The sequence below is a fragment of the Calonectris borealis genome, chromosome 21, assembly GCF_964195595.1.
Source record: "Calonectris borealis chromosome 21, bCalBor7.hap1.2, whole genome shotgun sequence".
In the NCBI taxonomy this organism is placed as follows: Eukaryota; Metazoa; Chordata; class Aves; order Procellariiformes; family Procellariidae; genus Calonectris; species Calonectris borealis.
In genome coordinates, this window is record NC_134332.1 from 477,934 (window position 1) to 502,347 (window position 24,414).

Sequence of the window (24,414 nt, forward strand, 5' to 3'; positions counted from 1 at the left end):
TGGGACCAGGGGAGGTGAGGTTCCTCCAGCCCCAACCTTGTATGGGATGGCGATCGAGTGATCCACCTGGCCAACCTGACCCGCACATCTCCCTCGGGCTCTCCTGCCACCGAAGGCTCCAGCAACTTTTCCCAGTCTCCCCACTCTGCTTCTCACTGGAATTGCAAGCAGAGGACCTCCCCGGGAAATACTGAGGGGCAGGAGCCAGTCCGGCCATCCGGAGGGCTGAAGTCAAGGAGGATGCTCTACCTCAAGGCTGACCACCTGCCGGGGTGGGAACAGGCACGTTCTTCCAAACCATGCTCTTCCCACGGGACCACCCTGCCCTTCCCTCCCCCAGGCATGGGAACCCATCGCTTTCTCCTCATCTGCCTCAGCCCTTCGCAAGGCAAATGCAGACACACCTTCTGCTGTCCCCACCCCAGACCCTGCCAGCTCTGGGGTCAGGCCCTCCACGAGGGGCTGGAAACCCAGGAGGTCGTTCCTACTGTGAGGAGGTACAACCCAGACCCAGGGGAGCCACGAACGCGTGACCACACAAGCAGCTGCGCTCCCCAACGTGTTTAATTCTCACATACACATGTGGGACAAACCCCCTTGCCACCGGGGAGGCCGGGGCAGAGCGCCCACCGGCTTCACCAAGGCTTTGCCGTGCTGTGCCGGGGAGGTGGGGAGCACCCACGGTGCATGGGAAGTCCGGTGACAGTGGAGAACGGGAGAGTTCAACACAATGAAAAACCAGGAGAGCCCAGAGTGCTGCCGAGCACGGGGAGCCTGCTGCCACTGCCCCGACGCCGGATCTGGCTGCACCAGCTCCAGGCTGGCGCCGATGCCGCTGCCCAGCCAGAGCGAGTCAGTAGCCTTCGTCTGCCCAGGTGATCTCGTAGTCCGGATACTCGGCTTTCAGCTTCTCCGTAGTCACGGAGTGGTCTGCTCGCCCAAAGCCCTGGCAGAGGAGAGAGGGTCCCGAAGTAGCGCCGAGGCAGTTACCACCCACGGGAGAACTCGGCAAGCCCCTGGGGCGGCTCACCACAACCAGGTGCTCCGGCAGCAGCCCCCGGCAGCAGAAGATGCCGGTGAGCCCGTGTCTATGGAAGACCGATCAGCTCCAATCCCTCCTTGGCAGTGGCTCAGACCACAGGCTCCAGCTGCCAGACAGCAACGGCATCCAGGCAGGGAGACGGTGCCACCCCGGAGCTGGGAAAACCAGCACCAGTATCACCGATACCCTCCCCCGGGCACGCAGAGGGACACGGGCACCCCTGGGCCTGCCCTGGCAGCGCCGCTGCCCTCCGGCTCGGCCCTTCTGCCCCCGAGGGGATGCAGTGCCGGTTCGGCCACGAGCAGCAGGACTGGCACGGGCACTTGTGCCGCCATCAGGAGGGAGAAGCCGCGTCCACGGGTGGGTCCCCCCCACCCTGCCGCACCCGGGGGCCTCGCTTACCACCGAGTACCCGTAGACGTGGATCTTCCTCTCCTCGGGGTGGTGGGAGAGGCGGCCGCCCCCCAGGCACTCGCAGCCCAGGCCCTGCTGCGCCAGCTCCTGCGCCGTCCGCTCGTAGAGGTCGGCTGCGGGGGGAGGGAGCCATGGGGCGGGGACACGCGTGGAGAGGGGGGAGGCGAGCGGAGGGGGCGTGGGCGGGCACGGGGATCCCCCGTGGGTGGGCACGGGGACGCGCTGCCTCAGCCACCGCCCACAGTCAGCCCCCGCCCGGGACAGCCCCCCACCAGCTCCCGGGCCCGGCCGCTGCCCGCGGAGGGGGCCACGGCGTGGGGCAGCCTCGGCCGCTCCCCTCGGTACCGCCGGGCCCACAGGTGGGCGGGATGGAGCCCCACGCGCAGCCCCACCGGAGACCTCGACCCCCCCACGGGGCCCCCCCGAGACATCCCCGGGGACCCCACCCCCCCACGCCTGTCCCGGCCCGTCACCCCCGAGCCCGGCCGGCGGTGCCGGTGCCCCGCGCCCCTCACCGTGGTACTCGGCCCAGCCGTGGCCGCGCACGACGTCCTTCCCGGGCCCGCCGGCCGCGCGCACGCGCACCAGCACGTACTTGAAGACGCCGCCGCCGTCGATCTCCACGTCCGCCACCCGCGACAGCGCCGCCGCCGCCGCCGCCGCCATCGCGCCCGCCCCGCCGCCGTGCCACGCCCCTTCCGCCCCAAAGGCCAACCAGCGCCCGCGGCGCCCGGCCCCGCCCCCAGCCGGGGGGCGGAGCCCTGCCCGGAGGCGGGGGGTCCCGGCGGGCGGCCCCGGGCCGCGCCTCCCTGGGGACCGCGGGCGCGGCGGGGGGCGCAGCGGGGGGCGCAGCGCACGGGCATCTTCGCCCGCACCGAGGGCCGCCGAAGGTGGAGGCGGCGGCGGGCTGAGGGGCCTGGCCGGGAGCGGGGCCGCGGGCGCCCGGCCTGCGGGCGGGTGGGCAGGCAGCACGCAGGGTACAGGCAGGGCGGCCAGTGCTGCCCGAGCCCGGGGCTGGGCAGGGCCGCGAGGCAGCCCCAGGGGAGCAGGGGGGTGGCTGAGAGCTGTGGTGGTGCCGGTGTTGCCATTGCCCCCAGCTCTGCCCCCCCCCTTCCCTGACACCCCATCGGGCGGCCCCAAAGCCACGGCCCCGCCGCGATCACTCCCTGGCGCGCAGCACCCCTCACCGCCGGCCGGGCGGGTCCCCCCGCTGCCCCTCTGCCACGGTTAGACCCCCCCACGCCTGCCCCCCGCCGCGCCGTGCCAGCCCCGTGCGGATGCTTCACCCCGAGCCCGTGGAAACATGGCCGAGCTCCCCGGTGGCACCGTGGCTGCCCACCACCCTCCCCCGGGGCGGGCTTGGCTCGGCACCCAGCACTGGGCATGGCCCTGCACCCGTATCAACATCCTGGGACCCCCCCCCAGCCCCTGCCCGACGTGCAGGGACCGTACCCTGTACCCAGAGACTTTATGGGATCCCGGGGGGCACCCAAGGGTGCCTTATAGACACCCTTACAGGGTCCCCGCTGCACCTCAAGATCATGGAGTAACATGCTCAGGACACAGAGACGCTATAGGAACAGAGACCTTGTGCAACCCAGCTCCCACCCGCCAACCGTATAGGGCCACTGCTGCAGACCCCGTAGGGCTGCCAGCAGCACCCGCGGACTTGGTACAGCCTCAGCAGCGCCGCGGTGCTCCCCGGGACCCTGGGTGCTGGGGGGCACGGCCCGGGAGGGCTGGGCAGGGCCCCGGGCGCAGGCAGGGTGCGTGGGCAGGCATGGGGGGGTCTGGGCGTGCAGGCAGCTGGGCTGTCCGGTGGGCAGAGGCCGGGGGGTGCCTGGGGTACCCCCCACCCTGGCCAAGCACTGCTCACCCCGAGAGGGCTCTGCAGGGTCTTGCCAGGACGCTGGCTGGGACCTGTGCCCCACGGCTCACCTCGGCCCATGCTCCTGTCACCCCACGGCCTCCCCCAGCCCATCGCAGCCAAATGCTTTGGCTGCTTTTGGCTGCAGCCCCCCCCCAGCCAACACCGGCTGCCTGCAGCCCATCGCAGCCTCCTCCCTTCGGTGCCGCATCCAAGAGGGGGTGCCCATCCCACTGCGCCGACGGGGCAACACCTATCTACAAAGGGGGGTGACCCCGGGGTGCCGGGGGGGTCCCCACCCCACGTTCACATGATGTCGTCCAGGAGGTTGGGGCTGGCCACCCAGTCGAGGGTGCGGGGCTCGGAGGCTGCCATGATCATGCACATGAACTGTTTGCCTGTCCTTTTGTCGATGGGGTAGATGGTGGTAGGGGTGAAGCGCTTGTTGCTCTCCACGAAGTCGCAGAGCTGCTCATAGACAGCAGGGAACTCGTGCCGCAGGAAGACGCCACGGATGCGCAGCTCCCGCTGGATGTTGATGAAGCAGACCTCCCGTGCCTTGCGGCCTTCCTCCCCCTCCTTGTCGATGTCCGCTGTGCCGGGCGGGGGTGTCAGGATCAACGTCTCCATGTCCCGCTCCTTCTTCAGGATCTTCTTCTCGGGGCTGGAGGAGGCTAAGGCCACCTTGGCGTATTTCCTGACCGTCGGCACCTGCATCTTTGGCGACGGCCTCTCCGGCACTTTTTGGGTGACGGCCACGGTTACATTCAGGAGGAAACATTCGTCAGGGTCATACTGGTTGCCCGTCTCCCGCAGCTCTCGGGCGTACTCCCCCAGGTTGTCCGAGTAGCTCTCCAGCTCCCGCAGGGACAGGTAGGTGGGGGACATCAGAAGGCTCTCCAGCCCAAACTGGAGGAAGTTCTCGGCCGAGCCGGCGTTGGGGAAGCCCAGGAAGAGGACGCCGCGGCCACGAGAGAGGTAGCCCACCTTGGCAATGCGCGAGAAGGCCTTGTGCACCTCGGCGTTCTCCCGGCAGAACTGCAGGACGTGGCGGCAGACGCTGCCCACGCGCCCGTAGACGCAGCTCTCCTTGTGCGTGTCCCAGTCCTCGCGGCGGCAGTGCCGGGAGCAGTAGTAGGTGTAGCAGCTGTGGCACGACTTGAAGTAGAGGCAGGCGTTGAACATGGTCTCCGTCCGCCGGCACTTGGCGTTGGAGCACATCATCATGTCGTCCTCCTCCGCGCTCAGGTCGGGCGAGCAGTTCTCTGGCGACTTCTCGAAGGGGCCGACGGACAGCGGGGCGGGCGGGGGGCGCGGGGCACTGGCACGGGAGCTGGGACCCGGCTGCTCCTTTGTGGGTCGGGGTCCTTCGGGCACGCCAGGGGGAACCCTCCTGCCCTCGCCCCGCCGGGGGGGCCCCGGGGCGCTGCTGCTGCTCAGGAGCTGCTTGAGCTGCTCGGCGATGCTGTCCCTGTCCCCGGCGCGGTGGCCTGGTGCCGGCTTGTAGTCAATGACGAGGTCGGTGATGAGCTCATCCAGCTGCTCCAGGCTGCGCTGGCGCCCCGAGCCGCTCTCCCTGGGGACGGGCTGCGGGGCGCAGGGCACAGCGTAGGGACCGCGCTCCCGCCCTGCGTCCAGCACGTCCCAGCTGGCCGAGCGCCTCTCGCTCCTGCCCAGCCCGTCGGCGCGGATGTCGTTGTCGGTGATGGTGATCTCCGGCGTGACGTACCAGGAGCGGCCCGGGGGGCCGCGGCCACCGTCAGCGTGCACCCTCTCGAGGATGGAGCTCTCCGAGAGGGACAGGGCGGCGTAGCGCTTGGGCGAGCTCGACAGGTTGATGACCACCGGCTGCCGGCGCTCCTCGGGGGATAAGGCACGGTGCTGCTCCTGGGCGAGCAGGTTCTCGTAGCTGCGCCCGCGCTGCAGGACCTCCTCCCTGCGCGCCGCTGGCGCCAGGATGTTATCCCAGGATTTGGAGTAGTGCTGGCTCTCCCGGCCCAGCCGCGGGGGGTTTACACCGTAGCTGGCGTGCCAGGAGGAGAGCATGGCCTCGCGCCCGGCCGGCTGCGGGGCGAAGCGTGATACCTGCAAGGTCTGGTAGGGCAGCGCGCCCCGCTCGGGGCAGTACCAGTCGCCGAAGTGCAAGGGCTGGGTGCTGCGGGGCGGGGGGCACGTCCGCGACAGCACCTCCCGCTCCCGGTACTTCCCGTAATCCTCGGTGTAGAAGACGCGGGCAGAGGAGCCGAGGGCTGGGTATGTCCGGGCATCCTCAGTGTAGAGGGTTTTGACAGGGGTGCCGCGGGGGGCGTAAAAGCGGGGCTCATCCCCGTAGAAGGCGCGGGCGGGCGCCTCCTGCACTGGGTAGCCCCGCGCCTCCTCCACGTACAACGTCCGGGGTGGCACTGTGTGGACAGCGGGTTTGGCCGGGTCCTCGGTGTAAAAGTGCTGGGGGATGCCGTGGCGGCTGGGGTAGGGGTAGCTGGCGTAGCCGGAGCTGCGGAGGGGCACGGCGGGGCTGGGGCACCGCGCCGGCTCCTCCGCGTAGAATAGCTTGGCGGGGACGCCAGGGGCCGAGAAGGTCATGCAGCCCCTCTCGGGGTACTCCCTGAACTCCCGTGAGACCGGCACTGGCACCGTCTGGTACGCCAGCGCCCGGGGGTCCGCCTCGTAGTACTCGCCGGGGTAGGGCAAGAGCGGGGGGTCCCCGCTGTAGGAGTCGCTGGGGGTGGGCGTGCGGGATGCAGACGCCTGCCTGCTCCCCGGCACCACCAGGCTGCGGGCAGCCCCAGGCGCGCGGGGCCAGCGCGGTGGTTCCTGCCGGTTCTGGGCTGCCCGCAGGCTGCGCGCTGCGTGCACCAGCACCGCCTCGTCCGGCTTGATGTCCACCCGGCACTTGACATGGGGGCTGGCGCCCACCTTGGCGCCCGGCCCCTCCTCGAAGCAGTTGCTGCCCAGGCAGAGCGGGGAGATGCGGCTGACACTGCTGCGCTGTGGCTGCAGCTTGATGGGGTGCACCTCGTTAGCCAGCGCCCGCAGGGGAACCTGGTTCTCGCGGCGTGGCGAGGGCTCGGGGCGGGAGGGCTCCCGCGCCACCCGCAGCACCTCCCGCCCGCGCCGGGCTGGCGGCGGCGATGCCGAGACGGCGATGGGCACTGGGGTGAAGGTGGACTTCACCCGCGGCGCGCTCTTTGAGCGGGCACGTCGCTTCGGCTCACTCCTCGGTGGAGGGGCTCTGCCGGCGTAAGGGTCCGGCTTCGGCGGCACCCGTCTGCCCGGCGGCCCCAGCGCAGGCTCGGGGGTGCTGGGGCGCGGGCAGGGGCGCTCCATGGCCGGGGGGGTGCCCAGCTGCTCGTCCAGCGACTCGAGGAAGTCGAAGCTCCTGCAGTGGCGCTTGTTGAAGGGCTGCGGCTCGCGGGGCAGGGACGAGGACATGGAGGCGTCACATCGTGCCAGGGGCTGGCAGACGATCGAATCCCCGGGGGCTGCGGTGGCCACCTTTATGTCTTGGTACACCGTAGACACCAGGATGTCAGGTGGGTCCGTTCGTGTCATCTTAAAAGCAACTCTTCTCCCACCAGCTCCCCTTCAGACGGCCTCAGAGGAAGGCAGCCGGCCCTGCAAGAGAACAGAGGAGGTGCCTGAATCCTGGCGGGGACCTCGGGGAGCCGCGGCGGCGCTGGATAAATCCCCACAGCTCCCGGCTTGGGGGGGATTTTGGCCACCTCTTCAGAAACAGGGATTCAGGGGTGTCCCAGCCTCCACTGCTGCTGCTAATAGTCGGGTCCCGGCTGGGGGAAGAAGCTGGAAAAAGGCTCCAAATCCGGGGTGCGAAGAAAGGAGCGGATGGCAGGGCACCTGTAGGTGCACCAGGCGCCGCGGGGCTGCCAGGGAGGGGTGCCAGCTCACCGTGGGGAGACGAGGCCACCGACTGCTGCGCCCCGTTCCTGGGGTGCAGGACATGGGGACCCTCTTGCAGCATCACAGGAAATGGTAGCTCTGAACGGGGCTGGGGAGACTCAACACCAGGGTTTTCCATAGCGGAAGGGGAATGCGTGCCTGGCCCCCCGCTGGGAGCATCCGAATGGCTGTGGGGTCCCCTGGGGCCATGCTTGCCCACGTCCCAGCACACGCTGCACCCAGTGCCAGCATTGCAGGCAGCGCGGGCAGGAACATCACCCAGGGATGGGTCCCATGAGCACCCACCATGGCAGCTGGGAAGTCTGCACAGCTCTGGGGCTCCAGGGGGGCAGGAGCCATACCCCCTCCCCACGGTGGCTGCACCCACTGTGGCCCATGAACACCTCTGCAGGGTGGCAACCGTCCTGGCTGCTTGCAGCCACTTCGCTCCCTGGGTCTCCTCTGGACTGGCACGGGCGGCCCCGGGGGCTGGTGGAGGGGTGCCGTGGCCAGTGCCCCACCCCCACGTGACAGCAGCGGCTCCTCCATTGCTTCCCGTGGCTCCGAGCGGACCAGACCTGGGGTCCCTCCGCAATAACCCCGCGCCGGAGGGGCTGTGCTGCCTCAGCACCCACCGCCTTTGTCCTCTCCCGCGTCCTGCAGCCGGGACACATCTGCTGCCTGGGCCACAGGCTGGAGAGCAGGCGGGATGGCGGCTGCAGCTCCCATGGGACATGGGGGCTGGCACCCACTGTGCACCAGAGCTGTGCATCCCACCCGCTCCGGGGTGATGCCACATAGGTGACTGGGCATGGCAGACCCCCCGACCGCACGGCTCCCTGGCCATACGCGTGACACAGCTGTGTGACAAGGGGGGACATCAGCATGAGCCCCCCAGAGCGACCGGGGGAGCAGACGAGGCGGTTTGCCCGCAGGACCTGGTGGGTTGTGGCACTGATCTTCACTGGCAGCCCGCTGAGAGCCGGCTGCCGGCTGCCAGCGGCACCGAGTGGACGTAAAAGCAGCTTTGCCCACGGCGGGGATACCCAGCCGCCTTTAACGCTCATCACATCCTCTGAGGGTTTGGTTTTTTGGCCACCTGGCCAAGGGGCCCGGGAGCGCAGGTGGGTGCTGGCTGCTCCATAAAACACTACAGGGGCACAGCAAAGGCCAGCAAAAGGCACTTGGCTTTAAAGAGCAGCAGAGGACCACAGGGAATGTGTTGCTGGGAGAAAAGGAACAGACTTTATTTGGCAAGAAACAGTATTGATTACGCAGAGATGGGGAGGGGGGGTCTTGGGTTCCCCCAAGCTACCTGGATAAAGCCCTGGCTCGCCCCGAAGCTGGGAGGGACGGGTGCCAGTTAAACTGGAAGGTTGGGGGGTGTCTGTCCCCGGGGGGGCTGTGGAGCCCAGTGGCCAGGGAGAGCTTGATGCCAGGAGGAGATGGGGATCCCTCCGGGGTGGGGGGGCAGGTTCGCACCCATAGCGGTGGCTCAGCATCGGCCCCGCTGCATTACAATGCTTGGGAGCTGGGCCGGATCCAGGAGGGCAGCACCCCACGCCACGGTGATGCTGACAGTGGCGTTGGGAAGCCCATCCCAGTGGCATCGGGGCGGCTGGCAGGCAGGGAACCATGGCCCAGGGTCCTACCTGGTCCGGCGGCAGGAGGGACGGGGTGGGTGGGCTGAGCTGGCCGAGGGCCCCTCCACGGCTCCATCCCAGCGCTGCAAAATAAAAGAGGCACGTGAGGGTCCCGGGAAACCCCCAGCCATGGCGGGGGGGCAGCTGCTGGGACCATGGGGCACCTCGGGGGGACATCGAGCACCCTGAGAGACCCCCTGCAACTGCAGCCCTGCTGAACCAAACCAAACTGTAGCCCAGCGAGGCCACTGTGCGCATACCTGTGCCCTGGGGACGTGGGCATGTCCCCCCACCCACCCTGCCAGCCCCCCGCCGCCCACAGAGCCATGTGAGGCTGTGGCAGCGAGGGGACCTGGGGACAGCGCGGTGCTGGCATCCCCAGCGCTGCCCGGGGTTGCCATGGTTTCTCCGAATTATTCCTCCTCTGCGAGGACAGCGTGGGTGCGTGGGGGGGCTGCTGGGGCGGCAGCGCTGCGCGGGGCCAGGGGGAGCCGGGACTTTGTGGCACCACAGGGAGAGCAGAGAGCCCGCAAAGCCGTGGGCATCCTCTGCCCATCGAGGGGGCAGAGCCGGGACAGCCCCACCAACATCCCACATGTCCCCGACACCGAGTCCCCTCCGCAGGGAGAGGATTTCGCATCCCCTCTGCTCTCCTATCCCTTGGCTGGGCACCGCGTGCCCCGCTTCACCCCCAGCCCTGCCCGCTCTTGGTGGGCACCAGTCTCCCTGCCTAGGGTCTCCATGCTGTGTCACCTTGGGGATGCCGACACCGGCTGGCAGTGCTCGCAGGGCTGCCGATGCCCACCAAGCTCCCTGCGTGGGAGCCACCCCCCGGGGGCCAGCCCCCACCCCAGGGAGGGCCCAGGCGTTGGTTGCAGAGCCCCCATTGCCGAGCGGGATGCACAGACACCTCTGCCCAGCCTGTCCCTGGCACAGCAGCTCCCATCCAGCACACCCGCGGTGTTGCCGAGGGGCACACGGCGGGACCCCCTGTGCCAGCCCACAGGACCACCCCACGGAGCCCAGTGCCACCCACTTGCCTCTGCCCCACTCAGCGCCCAGCCCTGCACCCACTGCTGCCCGTGGGGCCCTGCCGGCAGCCAGGGGATGCCCATGCTCCCAGCCCGGCACCCCACACTGCCCAGCACGCTGCTCCCGCTCTGCTGCACGGGAGCACCCAGCCTCTGGCAGCCCTGGCCTACGGGAGCAGCACGAGGGTGCTGGGGGCTGGGAGTGACCCCGGGCTGCCGGAGGGGCCGGTGGGAGGCTGCCAGGAACTGGGTCGCTGCCCGCACGTAGCACGTGCAGTCTGTGCAGTGGGGCTGTGCAGTGCCCTGCGGCACCCTGCCTGTGTGCTGCCCACCCGCTGCCTGCCCCCTGCCCACGGCGAGGGTGCTGCCTGCCTGCTCTGCACTGAGTGCTCTGCCAGGACACTGCCTGCAGCCTGCCTGCACGCTGCCTGCACACACTGCACCAAGCACACTGCCAGGGCGCTGCCCACGCACTGCCCACACTGCACTGAGCAGCGCCAGGGCACTGGCACTGGCTGCCCGGAGCACACTGCCAGGGTGCTGCCCCATGCGCTGGCAGCCTGCTGTCCCCACGCTGCCTGTGCATTGCCCCAAGCTGCCTGCACAAACCGCCCTGCCAGTGCGCTGCCCCACAGCCTGCCCATGCTGCACTGAGCACTGCCCGGGCACCGCCGGCTTGCTGCCTGCCCCACGCACACAGCAAGGGTGCTGCCTGCACACACTGCGCTGAGCACGCTGCCAGCGCGCTGCCCCATGCATGCTGCCTGCACACTGCCTGGGCATTGCCGCACACCCTGCCCGCACGCTGCCCGCACACGTCCCACTGAGCAGACAGGCAGCGCACTGCCTGCCTGCACGCTGCCTGGGCGCACTGCAGCGGGTGTGCTGCCAGCGCACTGCCTACATATGCAGTGCAACGAGCACGCTGTCACTGCAGCACCCCGCAGGCAGCCCAAGTGCGCTGCCAGCACACACTGCGCTGCACTGAGCTCACTGCCTGCGCGCAGCCCCACGGGCACTGCCAGCGTGCCGGCAGCACCCGTGCTGCCCTGAGCACACCGGCGGTGCCCGCAACTGGAAACACGCCAGAGCAGCCTCTTGCGTGCACTGCGACCACTGCGCTCGTGCAGGCGACGCTGGAGGTACTGCCAGTGCGCTGCCGCGGGCGCGGTGCCTGCGCATGCTGCGCCGTGGGCACTGCCGGCCCACAGTCCCGCTGCGCACAGGCCTGTGCGCTCTGTGTGCGTGTTGGGAGGGTGCTGATGGCCGACGCTGCCTGTGCACAGTGCCCGGGCGCTGCCCGCACAGGGAGCTGGCACATGGCACTGCCCACAGTGAGGGAACCCCCCCCGGCCCCTGCAATATGTGGCAAATGGACTCTCCCCCCTCTGTGCCACCTCCAGGCGCCCCCCAACACACACAGTGCCCAGTGCCCCTACAGCATTGCCCCCCCATGCACATTGCACTGCCCCCCCCCACACCCCCTGTGCCCCCCCAGCCCTGACCCATGCAGCCCTGTGCCCCCGCCCATGCCTCCCAGCCTGTGTGCCCCTGGCACCCCCCACATCTCCCCCAGCCCCTGCCCTGAGCTCCCCAGGCTTCCTGCACACACGGCTGCACGGCTACAGCCCCCCTGGGTGCCCCAGCACCCCCTGCCCTCCCTGCACTCCTGGAGGGGCTCATCCTGCCGCGGGGAGCAGCATCCCCAGCCCCAGCCCAGGAGGGTACCCCTGGTGCTGGCATCCAGGTGAGGGGTGAGCAGCACCCCGGGGGCAGCAAGTGGTGCCCCGACCCCAGCCAACCCCCGGCACCCCCCGGCCCCCCTCTCTGCTGGCCAGGCCCCAGCCCCCCACCCTGGAGGGCACCCGCAAGCGGGCAAGGCCGGGGAGCAGGAGGGCTGGGGGCACCACAGGGCCGGGGGCACCACAGGGCCGGGGGACCCCAGGTGGATTTGCAGTGCCCAGGCCGGGTGGGGGGTGCGTGGGGCAGCCCCCGGGGAGGCGGCCGGGGGGGGAGCGGGGCTGCCCCGGGTGCTGTTGCCGCCTGCCCCGCAGACCCCAGGGCGGTGGCCCCGGGCACCCCCCACGCCGCGCACCGATACCGGGCGGCACCGGGCCCGCTGGGCCGCGTAGGGCGCTGAGCCCACCCCGGGGCCGGCATCGCCGAGAACCGGGGCGAGATGGCCCGGGCCGGGCACTGCGGCGGGATGGGATGGGGACGGGATGGGATAGGGAATGAGGATGAGGATGGGGGTGACGGGGGGATGGGTTGGGATGACTCGGCCTGGGGGCGCGGGATGGGGATGGCCCCGGGGGGCCTGGAGGCATGGGATGGGGAGGGCACAGGGGATGGGGACAGGGATATGGGGCATGGGGGGGATGGGATGGGGGGAACGGGGGGAGCATGGGGGGATGGGATGGGATGGGATGGGATGGGATGGGATGGGATGGGATGGCCCGGGAGCATCTCGGGGGGATGGGATGGGGATGGGGAACACGGGGGGATGAGGTGGGGGCGGGGGGGGCATGGGGGGATGGAATGTGTGAGATAGTTCGGGGGGGCCGCGGGGGGATGGCCCGGCCGGGGTCTCCCGGGAGTACGACAGGCCCCCGCCCCTGCCCGGGCCCCCCTTACCTGCTCCGCGCCCGCCGCCCCGGCGGCCCCCCCGCCGCATCCCCGCCGCCGCCGCGCTAGGCTCGGGCTGCCGCCGCCCCGGTGGCCATGGCCCGGCCCGGCTCCGCCCGATCCGGCACGGCACGGTCCGCTAGAGCACGGCACGGCACGGCTCGGCCCGGCCCGGCCCGACGCTCCGCCGCTGCCGCCCGGCTCCGCCGCCGCTTGTTTTCCCATAAATACGGCAGGCGGAGTTACCGGCCGGGGCCGGGACCGGGAGCCACCCACCGGCGCCGCCCCCGGCCCCGGTCCCCATCACCGGTCCCCGGTCCCCGGTCCCCGGTCGAGCTCCGCTCGGCCCCGGCCCCCATCCCCGCCCCACGGCAGCATCCCCCGCCCACTGCGGGACCCCCCGGGCGGGGTCTGAGGGACCCCCGGCGCTCCCGTGCCCCTCTCCCGGTGCCATCCCTCGGGGGGGTCCTCCCGCACCCCGGGTGTGGGCACCCGCGGGACCCCCGGTGCCCCTGCACGAGACACCGGCATCTCCTGGATGAGGTGCTGGGGGGTTCAGCTCCACATCATGCGCCATGAGCCCACCACCCCCGCGGGGAGTCGTGCCATCGCGGGCGCCTGCCCTCGTGCTGGCAGCCCCCCAGTGCCAGCAGCCCCCCGGGCCCGGCCCCGCCGGCACCACGTCCCACCTGACCTTGGCGCATCCATCACCAACGGCCCTGCCTGGCCGTGGCCAACTGGGCAGTGAAATCCCCCAGTAAGCTCCTCCATGGAGTGGCCTCATTTTCCCAGAGGCGTCGGGGCTGCCTCTGCCTGCGGTGACCGGAGCCCCGTGGGGGCATGCTCAGCGGTGCAACGGGCAACGTGCCGAGACGGGCAAAGGTGGCGTCCGACGGCTCCCAGCACACAACGGCCCCAACGCTGGAGCTCTGCCACAGTTTCCCCATCTCCCACCTCCTTGAGCCAGCCTCTGCTGCCCACAGCCCCAAAGGCACCACTGGTGCAGCAGAGGGTCCCAGCACCTGTGGGTGCCCAGCAAGGCCCCTTGGCACTGGGGACCTGTCGGGAGCTCACGTGGTTCCGAGCCCAGAACTGTCTGCTACCTGCTGCGTGTCTCTGCACGGTGGGTGCGTACTGGGATTTGCTTGATTTCAAAATCCTCCATAGCCAAGACCCTTCCCTCCCTCCTCTGTGGCACCAGGAGCATCCTTCCGCAGTCTCCCGTGTCTTCAGTGGGCAGAGGAACGCTGGCGTGAGCACGGGGGCTGCAGCACGCTGGTGTTGCCATGACTCCCGCAGGAATGCAGCCTGGGCTGATGCATTTTGCCCCCAAATGCCCCCTGTGCTCCCAGGGACACTGTGGGCAGAGCTGAGCCCACTGCGGCCAGCAGCACGCACCCTGCCTGGGGCTGGGCTGAGCCCCAGGAACTCGTTGCACAGATGAGCAGGGTGCAACAGCTGGACAGGGGGAGCTGGGGAGCAGGGTCAGCTCGTCCCTGCTGCACAGACGGGGCCAAGCGGCCCCCCAGGGCCCTGGGGCCACACTCAGCTGAGCTCCACCGTCCCCCCCAGCGCTTCCATTTTCCTCCCTGCAGGATGCAGTGCTCGGGCTGCCAGTTCAGCCGCTCCTGCTGCCCCCAGCTTCCTGCGCCCGCAGCCCCCGCGGCCCCCACCGTGCCGCTCCATCTGCTCCCCGCCTGCTGCCGGCCCCGCGCCAGCCAGCCCCGCGCCAGTGCTGAGCACCGGCGAGGCTCGTGACGTGGTCGCTGATGCAAGTGGGAGTGCGGGTCAGGCCAGCTCGCTGCCCAGGGGGGTGCAGTCACCCAAATGATGCAGGAGCCCAAATCCTATGGAATGCATCGAGTCCCAGCATGGAAGATGCTGCTGCCAGGTGGGCACAGAGATGCCTGCCTCCAGGGCTTCCCCCACGGTGCCACCCTCTGTCCGTGCAGCTGTGGCCCTGGGTGACACCTGCATAGATCGAGGTCACCCATCTAGAGCTCTGCACTTTGGGGCGGCCATGGGGCCTCGGCTGCCCGAGGGCAGGGGACGAGCAGGCTGGACCGTGTCCCCTGAGCTCCGTGGTGAGGGGCGGTGGGACCATCTGCTCCCCCCGTGTGGCTGCTATTTTAGGCTGTACAGTGCTGCGGCATCCAGCCGGACCATGGGCACGTCCCCATGCCACCGGAGATGGCAGCGCCATAGCGTGTGCTGTGCTGAGGTCACTGGGGCTGTGGACACCTCCTCCGCCTCCTCCTCCTCCTCCTCCTCCTTCTCCTCCTCCGGCCAGGGGCAGCCTGGGGGAGAGAAGGAGGAGGAGGGAGCCTTGGGCAGGAGTGGGCTGCTGCCCCCTGGCCTCATGCCTGCTGCCCGGAGGGGTGGCAGCCCCTCAGACAGAGGGGACCCCCTTGGCACAGCACCCCGGCAGCAGCCCCGTGTGAGCAGCAGGGCTCTGCGGGGAGGGATGGGACTGTCCCCTACCCCTGCGCAGGGGACGGTGGTGTTGGGTCCTCGCCATGGCTGTGCAGGTCCAGGCTTGTCCCTGGCTGAGCTGCCGGGGGCCCCTGTCCTGCCGGCGGGGGACACGCGAGTGGCCAGAGGGACGTCACAAGCCAGGGCTCGTTCCCACAGCCCTGCAAGGAAAACACCAGCCCGGCGCCTGTCCCCCGTGTCCGGGGTGCGTGGCCCAGCTCCCCTGCCGTGGCTCACTGGCAGGGCCAGGAGCAGCCAGGCTGGGCTGGTGCAGGGACAAACCCCCTCCTCTGCTGGAGTTTCTGCCTGCTCGGTGCTGGGTGCCCCCCCAAGCCCAACGGGGAGCGGAGCCAAATTATGCGCTGCATCGCTGTGACTCAGTTTCCCCACCAGCAGCACACTCCTACCCCAGTCCCTGCTGACGGCAGCTGGGGAGAGGCCCGCCTGTGCCGTGCAGGCAACGGTAGCCATAGCTGCTCACGCTGATCATTCACTGACTGCCGGCACGCGCGGTGCTGCTGCACGCCCTGGCTCTGCCGGGGAGGACGGGGGTGGGCAGCACAGGCTGGGGCTGAGGGCTTGCTTTGTGCATCTCCTTGTCACCATACGCAGCATGCCCCTGGTCACCATGTCAGCTCTGCCATGCCCCGGCCAAGGGGGAAACTGAGGCACGGAGGAACAACATGCCCACAGGTTGTACTGGGGGCATGTGGTGATGCTGGGCCCTCGGCCGGCCCCAAAGCAGGGCAGACCTTGGCTTGGGGGAGATGTGGGGGCTCCTATCTCTCATACACAGCCTGCGAGGCTGGGGGGGTGTCTCGCCAGGCCCCGCTGAGGACCAGTCTACTGGAGCCATGCAGGGAGCTGGGAACGCAGGGCCGGAGGATGATGCAGACAGGCTCTCTCCCTGCTCGCTCCCGAGATTCGATACCCACCTGGCCCAGGATATCGAATCTCCTGAGCACCAGCCCCCTGTGCTCCGTGGTGCAGCTCAGAGCAGGAAGGGGCCACCCAAAGCGGGGTCCTGCCACACGTGCCCTGGGGACGCTGACCCCGGTGGGGCCGAGCATGGCTGCAGAGGCCAGTCCCCAAACCTGCTGGGCTGAGAACTCTCCTGGCCCCAGCCATCCCGTCACGCTGGGCGCGGGGACTTGCAGAGCCAGAGCAACGTGGCAAGGGACAGGGGAGGCTGGTGGGGACCATGTGGACATGGGTGGAGGGGGACCACTCTGGCCATGCGAGTACAGGGCAGTTTCAAAGCTAGGAAGATCTTCCTGGGCATTTGCAAAATGCTGTATCACCCTGCCAGGAAGGCAGGCAGGGAAGGCCTCCAATAAAGGGGTTTTCCCCCCCCAGCCCCAGTCTGGCAGCGGGACAGGGGCACCGGTGTGGTGGTGTCAGGGAAACCCAGCACGGCCCACTCCGAGGGAGCAAAAGGAGGTGATAATTTGAAGGACGTTAAGCACAAAGCAACGATGTCCACCTCTGCCATGTGTGCTGGGCTAATTACTGGGAGATGGTGAGGTGGCGCATCCTCACCCAGCTGGACGCGCCTTGTGCTGAAGCTGCAAACCCGCTTGCTCATCCCGATGGATCGGGCAGCCAGGCCGATCACGCTCTGGGACCCGCTCAGCAAGACACAACAGACTGGCAGATGCCGAGCAGCCAGCAGGTCCCGAAAATGCCCAGCCTGGGGAGATGGGGGCCAAGGTGCCCTCCCCCAGGGTGCCCTTGCAAGCCCAGGGGGCAGGGCAGGCTAATCCTGCCCCGTGGGTGCTCGGGGCTGCCCGGGGCAGTGGGTGTGTGATGTGGCAGATCCCTGCCAGCAGCTCAGGACCTGCTGCCGCCCCGCACAGGGGTTCCCACAACAGTTCTGTTGGCGAAGGGCTGGGCAGCCCCGCTGGCATGGGAGGGGAGCAGCCCCTGCGCAGGCTGGGCAGCTCAGCACGGGGACCGCGATGGGAAGCGGCAGCACGGCGCAGGCGGCCGCCAGCCTGTCCTCGGGGCCACCCGCGAGACGGAGCCCAGTGTCAGGGTGATTGCACCCGTGGGGTGACGGCTCGGTGAGAAACAGGGCCGGGGCGCGACTGGAGCCGAGCATGAGCAGCTCCGGTGGGGCAGGTGAGGAGACGGCTTCTGCGTCTCGCTCGGCTTCCCAAATGCAGCAGAAACATCTGCGCGACCCCAATGTGCAGGCTCTAGGAGCGGGCCGGGTTTCCTTACCGATCGTTGAGAGGCGATGCAGGATCCGTGCCGTGCCGCCCGTGGCCTGCGATGCTGCGGGAAGGGGAGGCAGCAGTGCTGGCCAGGCCGGGCGGGCAGGGGGTGGCCGCCAGCCCCCCGGGCTCAGCACGTTGCTGGGTCACTCCCCATGGGTGCTGCAGCCACTGAAGCAATGTTTACCAGGGTGAGGGCTCCAGCACTGAGGGAATGGTGTGGGGCATCCGAAACAGGACAGGGGGGCATAGGTGGCACCCACCCTATGGGAAATGGGGGTGAAGGGCACCCAGCACCGTGCACCCCAGGGCCCTGGGGGGAGCCCATTTGGGGACCTACATGCAACATGGATGGCACCGGGAAGGTGTTGGGGATGCTGCGCAATGCCTCACTCCCTCCCACGCTGCTGAATTTACAGCAGGGATTAATATCCGATACCTTCCCTTCGCTCCGGGCGCGTTATTCCCCGGTTGCCATCCTCACCGCGTGGGCAGCCAAGGCGGGCGGTGCACTGCAGCCCACTGGGGAACAGAGCACCCACCGCAGGGCCAGCGGAGCGGCTTTGGGTGGCCAGAGCCAGGGGCTGGCAGCCTTCACACCCCCTCCCCTGCCCGTGGGAAAGGGATGAGGTGGGGAGCAGCACAGGCAGGCCTGGGGGAACGGGGCAGGACAGGGCAGGACAGTGTCTGGCGTGGGCAAGGGGAGGACCTCTCCCCCCACCACCCCACCGCAGGCAGCACCACTGCAAGCTGCTGCGAAATCCCGTTTCCAAGGCAACGTGGGGATCCCACAGCTGGGAGCGAGGCAGAGCTGGGATGGGGTGGGATGCTCCCTGCTGCCCTGCCTGCCTGCCCATTCACTTGCCCCTTGCTGCTGCCCGCTGGGCACCCCGCAGCTCCTGTCTGGGGGTGATGCTCTCATTTTGCCTGAGCAAGGAGCAGCCGAGCTGGCTTACGTCAGCGCGATGCCCGGGCTGGGTGCAGGGGGGCTCTCCCCTCCTTCCAGCTTCTCTCCTCCTCCTTCCCTCGCATCACCTCCCTTCCCCCAGCTCTCAAACAAGGGAGAAGCCAGGCCCTGCTGCCCACTTAAGGGGCTTGGGAGGCAGCTGGAGCCTGCCCCCCAGCCCCCAACGGCTTTGGTGGCAGAACAGGGTGAGTGTGAAGTTCGTAAAGCAGCTGCTGGCTTTAGGGTCCCTGCCCGTACAGAGGGTCGTAAACCCCATTCCTGTCTGCCTCCTTGGGAACGATGGGTTGGTCCCCAAAGGCTGGCAGGCAACGAGTCTTGAGCTTGAGCACAGGGCACCCATCTGCTGACCCACAGCAGTGCCAGAGGCAAGAAGACACCCACTGGGGTGCCCTCACCCCCCATGGTGCCCGCCAGGAGGGATCTCGGTGTTGCCCTGCCAGCGGGATGCAGCACCAGTGTGCAGCGGGAGCTGCGCCTCGGCAGCCCAAGCAGAGCGGGCAGCACCAGCGCTGGGCAGGGCTGCCAGGCGTCACTCCAGCCTGCCCAAGCAATGCCACATGCCAGCATCAGTCGCTCATGGTGCCCCGAAGCTCTCAGGCCCCGCAGTGACGCACGAACTGACCTCCTCGGTGCTGGGCTGATGACTCCAACATCGGGCAGTGCTTGAGGCAGTGAGGCCAGGGTGGGAGCCCCCACCTCGTACCCTTTCACGGAGCCCTTTCCTGCCAATGGCACAAGAAGGGGTGTTTCTCCTACCAGCTCCGGGGAAAAGCCTGCTCTTTTCCCAGCCTGCTGGCTCCTTCCCGCAGCCAGTCTGCAGACGCCAGCACGGTCTCCGTCTGTAGCTGCCACCCAGGCCAAGCCTCAGGCGCAGGCGGAGCTCTCCCGTGCGTCTCCCAACGCTATCCTGGAGCAGGGAGAGGCATGCAGAAGAGGGGAGACCGGCATCTCTCACATGTCCTCTGCCACCGGGAGACACAGCACCCCCCTCCTCCTCCTCCCCTCATCTCACCTCTGCGGTGACGGAAAGCCATGCCCCTCCTTGCTCCCGCCGTAAGGCAGAGCCTGCCAACAATTTGGAGACAACTAGGAGTTTTATGGGTTCACAGGCTGGCTTGCTGCCCCACGGCAGCATCCCGCATGCAGCTCCGAGCAGAGCACCCGTGCGTACAGATAAAACCTCCTGCTTTAACCTGTAACGGTGCTCTGGCTTCCCACAGGCTGCGCCACGCCTGGACCCGCAGCTTTGGCCAACTACACCACATCTCACCTGACCGAGGCCTGCTCAGCCTACGGGACCCACTGGGTGCAGCCACGACGGCTCTCTGACGGTGCCAGGGGATTATTTCCCTTTGCTCAGCCAGTTCCCTGCAAAGTGCTTGAAAGATGGAGACTGGATACTCACCGTGAGCTGCCCTGAGGCCAGAACACGTGTGACGTGCCTGAGAGGCTGAAGGCTTGTTTTGGAGGCAAACCCACAAGCTAAAAAGGCTCAACTACTTGCCCTGGTATCTTTAAGCAGCAGCCTGAGCCAACACTGGATTAATTATCTCATGCCATGATTGAGACTGTTGCTAGGTTACAGCAACCAGTCCCTAAGCCCATCCTACTGCGGGACTTCCCCAGAATCACACATCTGTGAGCTCGGGGGCATTCCGGAAGGACAGGCAAGCGCTACGGCCTCTCCGAGACGCAGGACCCTCGACTGCAGGGAAGCTGCAGGCAGCACGCCCATTAGACATCTCGCCCCAGCCCAGCCCGCTGCCCTCCCTTCAGCTCTGCCTGGCCCGCCCTGCGCCGGGGCCCGTCGCAGCCCGGGTGCCTGCCTGGCCCTGCAGCACCTCCAGGAGCCTGCGGCTGCTCGCAGGGCAGGCCTCCTCCAAGAGCACCTGCGAGTTCCCACATTTCATTTTGTGTCCTCCTAAAACCCACATTTCAATAACCTTTTCGTGTTTAATGCTGGAGGGAAGGAAGCAAATTCCCACCCTGGGCCTTGGCAAGCCAGGGAAAAACTTGTTATGACCTTGCGGGAGCAACAGAAATAGGGTGAAGCTGAATCCCTCAAAGGGCAGGGTCATGGGGAATGATGAAGATCTGGTGCACCGGTGAGCCAGCTGCTAGCTGCAAGTCCCCAGCAGGATAGAGCTGCGAAACAGGCCAGCCCCACCACAGGGTGCAGCAGGAGATGTCTTGCATGGGAATCATTAAGCACCAGCCCTGGCATGACCTCATCTGGACTGGCACGGCCACAGAAAGATGAACTCAAAGGAGAGATGGTGCCACGGACGGCTGCTAGCAGAGGCGGGGGACAGCCCGTCCAGCAGAACAAAAGCAGAGCAGGGATATGAGCCCTGTCCACACAGGGCTAGGAGAGAAGAGCAGTATTTAAACAACAATGCTAGCAAAGAAGCGAATAAGCATAAATTGGCCAGGAACAAATCTGCATGGCAATTATCAGACAGCTCCCAAGTTTCAAGGCGGAAGACTGATGGACAGCTTTCCGCAGGGATGCCGGAAACTGAGCTGGTTTGGGGGTGGTGGGAGCTGCAAGGACTGGTCAGTCTGTCCTTGTGCTATTTTTCTACCTGGTATTTTGACAAGGGGGTGGAGGAAGCCATAGGTCAGGTATCAAGAGACGTGGTTCTTTTGGCACAGGCTGTGCCATGCAGGGCCGGGGTACATGGCTCGGCAGCAGTGCTAAGCAGTTTGATTCTCTTGCAGGAATGAGTTTTGTGACAGCCACTAACACAGATTAACATGAGCAAGAGCTTTAGCAAGCAGGGACAGCCACCTGTGCTAAGGAGACTTGGGCCATCACGAGAAAGATGCTCTGAACATGCTGCCTTTGCCCAGGAGGAATCCTCGGGGAGAGGGTGTACAAGCAGAGGAGTCAGCAGCTCCAGGCCACTCGGGTGCAGGAGAGCTGGAAGGTCTCGCTAAAATCTGCTCCCGGCTGGGGAGCCAGAGGGATGCCAGCACAGACGGCTGTGAAGCCTGCAGAGATCAAAATGTCAGTCTGCTCTCGGAGTATGACTTCACCCACGTCTTGTCGCAGCAGCTACACCAAGTCACATGCCAGGAGCTGCCAAGAGTGGCAGGCGCTGTTAACCGTCACGCTGGATCGTCCCACTCCAGGGACGGATACAGCAAGGAACACTCCTCAAAATAAATGCTGGGCGCACAGCGCCCGTTCATGTCACGGGTTAGCAGCACAGCCCCAGCCGTCCCAGCCAGGATACTACACATACTGTCCACAAAGCACACACAGACTTCTGCAGATGAGGGATAAATCCCCTCTCCTCCTGGAGGACTGCCAGACCAGCCTGATGCTCGAGCAAACGGAGGCTGCTCATCAGGCAGCTCTTGTACCGCACCCCACAGAAGCTTGGTCAGCAGCCGAGCAATCCCGGCTGGGAAGACACAGTAGGTAGGAACAGGGGACCCCGGAGTTATTATCATGAATGCTCTGGCTTCAAGCTGGCACAGCGGAACCCAAGATGCAATCGTGAGGGCACTGCAGATCTCAACCAGCTATGGTGCGGAGGCAGGGGAGCGGGCAGGACGGCTTTCAGGCGTGTGCCTGCAGCAGTCCCCGAGCACAGGGCTCCCCTTGCTGCACCTGGGAACCGGGCCCAGCTGGCAGGCTACAAATGCAGATAAATTTGCACTTCTTCCTCCTACCACTCTAAACCAACTGAGAACTTGTACAGCATGCAGCTCTGGCCAGTGCTAACTGCAAGAAATTGCAGCTCCTCAGGCTCAAGCTTTTGATTTTTTTTGGATGACTGATAAACCCAAAAGCAAATACACTGGTACCTCTAGAGACGCTCATGGGAACTATTTATATCGATGTGATCCTGCAGAAGCTTCCCCATAATGACAGGCATGTACACATATTTTTTATATTTAGCTTATTCGAAAGACTGGGCATGGGAGAGCCCAGCTCAGACAAGGTCTGTTTCTTTCTCCCCTCACTCACACTTGCTGGCACTGGATTACACCTCATACTGTGGCCCTAACCAGTTCAGCATTCCCTGAAAAAGGGAGAAGTCTAAGTCTAAAAAGCGCCTTTTTGCTGCTATTCCATTCCATGCTCCTGCTTCACCCACAGGGTGGGATTTCTCTGGCCTTGCTGCCAAAGCCAAAAGATACCACACACCCTCCTGGGGCTCTAGTGTAAGTAAAGAGAGCTCCCGCATCTGCTTTTCTCTTTTAAAGGAGTATTTTGGAACACAATGACTCATCTTTGCTTGTTTTTGTCTCGGCTCCTTGTGCTGACAAGGAACACGAGCTGCAGGGAGTATAAAGGCTCCTACAGTGGTCAAATCTGGCCCAGGTGAAAGACAAACCAATGCCAACATCAACGTTTCCAGGGGACTCGGTGCCTGTACGGCCTTCTGCTAACGAAGAGCTGCGTTTGCAAGGAAGCTGAGCTGAACAAAGATGCCGTCTCCCTTACGCTGTGTTAAACAACAGCTCTCTCAGGGCAGACTTCAGTTTTGGGGAAAGAACTCATGGTTTTTATGTTCATGGTTTGTTCTTTTTTTTGAACGATTTTTAATGTAGCGCCCTGTTCCATGAAGTGTAAGAATGCAACAGCAGGAGGAAGGGGCAGCGGGATGCCCTTCTGTGAAACAGTCCCGGCGGGACACGCAGCTCCCGAGCCCAGGCAGACATGCTTGTGGTGGAGAAGAAGATGTGCAGAGGCAGTTGTACAACAGAGCTTTATAGTCAGAATGGATTGTACCAGTTTTTTTCGATGCAAAATGGAACATGACCCAAAATTGTCACAGAACAGAAGCGCTTTCAGGAACGCAGCCAGCTGAAGCTCGAACGCCTGCCCGCCTTTTTGCAAGAGAGGCTGCAAACTGGTCACGTCCCAATCCACTTTCTCCTCCCCAGACGTGCAAAGTTTGAACTGTCCCATGCAATTTCCCTACAGTGTCACGTGAAATGTAGTAATGCTCAGAGAAGTAGGCAAATGCTAATGGCAAACAGACCTGAACAATATACTGCTCATGCAGCAAAAAACCCAGTTTGTTTTATAGGGAAACAGTCAGAAGTGCATTTTGGGGGCTGGGGGAAAGAAAAAGAAAAATGGAGCAGGTAACTGCCTGCTGGTCAAGACAACTCTGCAGTGGATAACGGATCAAAAGGACACCTTGCTTTATAGGGATGTAGAAGGAAACCCCAGTTTGCATTTCATGGTTGACATTTTACAACAAAAAGGGGAGAGGGAAAACAAAACCAAACCTCAAATCAACCTGCAAGCAACAGGGTAATGTAATGCACAGAACCTGGAGGGAGCTTCATCGTCCGAGCTGTGAAAGGGACACGAGAACCAAAACAGAAGGGGATATGGAGAACTAACAAGCTCCATCAAACACAGGGGCTGCTCATTGAGACACAGGCAAGCGTGAAGGGCTGGCCTGTAGTGCCCATCCAACGGCAACCAATGCTGCTGAGCAGGTAGCAATCCACGGGTTTAAGTTCAAAGCAAAAATTAAAAGGCTTCCCAAACTCATGGGATAGGCGGAGGCTCTCCACTTGGGGCAGGGAAAGGCAGCACGGTGGCTGCTGGGAGGCTTGGCCCAGTAAACACGGCTGCAGAACTGACAGAAGCTGGACCAGGAAGGACACTGTCTGAGCTACAGTGGTTGTCCCTCTCAGCGTAGAGGGGCAGACGGTCTTTTACAGCACGACTGTAGAATGCCTGAGAAGCGAATGCCTTGCCATGCTAACACTTCCCTGTGGACAGTTCTGAAGCTCTGGATATCTTCATTTCCACATGAGAGTCATGTCCCTGAGAGGTACCGAAGGGAGGGGATTCTAGTATATGCAAATTCAAGGGTGGGAAATGCAGAAAAGCACTGATTTTCCTCTCTCTTTTTCAGGTTAGCTTTGCACTTTGCATTGTTTTCCCAAACTGCATAGCAGCTTACGTGTAGTGTCTGAGACACTGGGGCCACGGAAATCAATGGGGCTTCATGAATTCCAACAGCAGCACCAGTGAGTGCTAATTAAGCTGCTGTGCAGAAAGGTCCTGTTCAAAGGACTCCAAAATCACACGCACTCTCTCTCACTTGGCCCTGCAGCTGCTGTTTCAGAGAGCTGTACCATAGCATGATCTGCTCGATTTAAAGCTCATCAACTGCTGGGTGGAGAAACGGCCAATACCACTTTTCTCATTAAAAAAATAGGAAGGATAAAAAGTTAAAGACTTGAGACAGGCGAGCACGA

General features: G+C 65.6%; 2 protein-coding genes across 4 annotated transcripts; both read right to left on the reverse strand.

Moving 5' to 3' along the window:
• Positions 1-546: 546 nt before the first annotated feature.
• On the reverse strand, positions 547-2,147 carry PHPT1 (phosphohistidine phosphatase 1). 3 transcript variants are annotated; one of them, XM_075170181.1, is made up of 3 exons: positions 2,052-2,147; positions 1,445-1,569; positions 547-946 (listed from the first exon to the last, which is right to left on the reverse strand). In XM_075170181.1, the coding sequence occupies exons 1-3, from the start codon at positions 2,120-2,122 to the stop codon at positions 723-725; spliced, it is 420 nt and encodes a 139-aa protein (XP_075026282.1). In that variant the 5' UTR covers positions 2,123-2,147; the 3' UTR covers positions 547-722. The 3 variants fall into 3 exon arrangements, with proteins under 3 accessions (XP_075026282.1, XP_075026281.1, XP_075026280.1); XM_075170180.1 differs by having other exon boundaries at positions 1,972-2,147; XM_075170179.1 differs by lacking the exon at positions 1,445-1,569 and having other exon boundaries at positions 1,972-2,147.
• A 643-nt stretch (positions 2,148-2,790) lies between these two features.
• AJM1 (apical junction component 1 homolog) lies at positions 2,791-6,875 on the reverse strand. Its single transcript, XM_075170182.1, has one exon. The coding sequence runs from the start codon at positions 6,873-6,875 to the stop codon at positions 3,630-3,632; it is 3,246 nt and encodes a 1,081-aa protein (XP_075026283.1). The 3' UTR covers positions 2,791-3,629.
• Between the last annotated feature and the right edge of the window lie 17,539 nt (positions 6,876-24,414).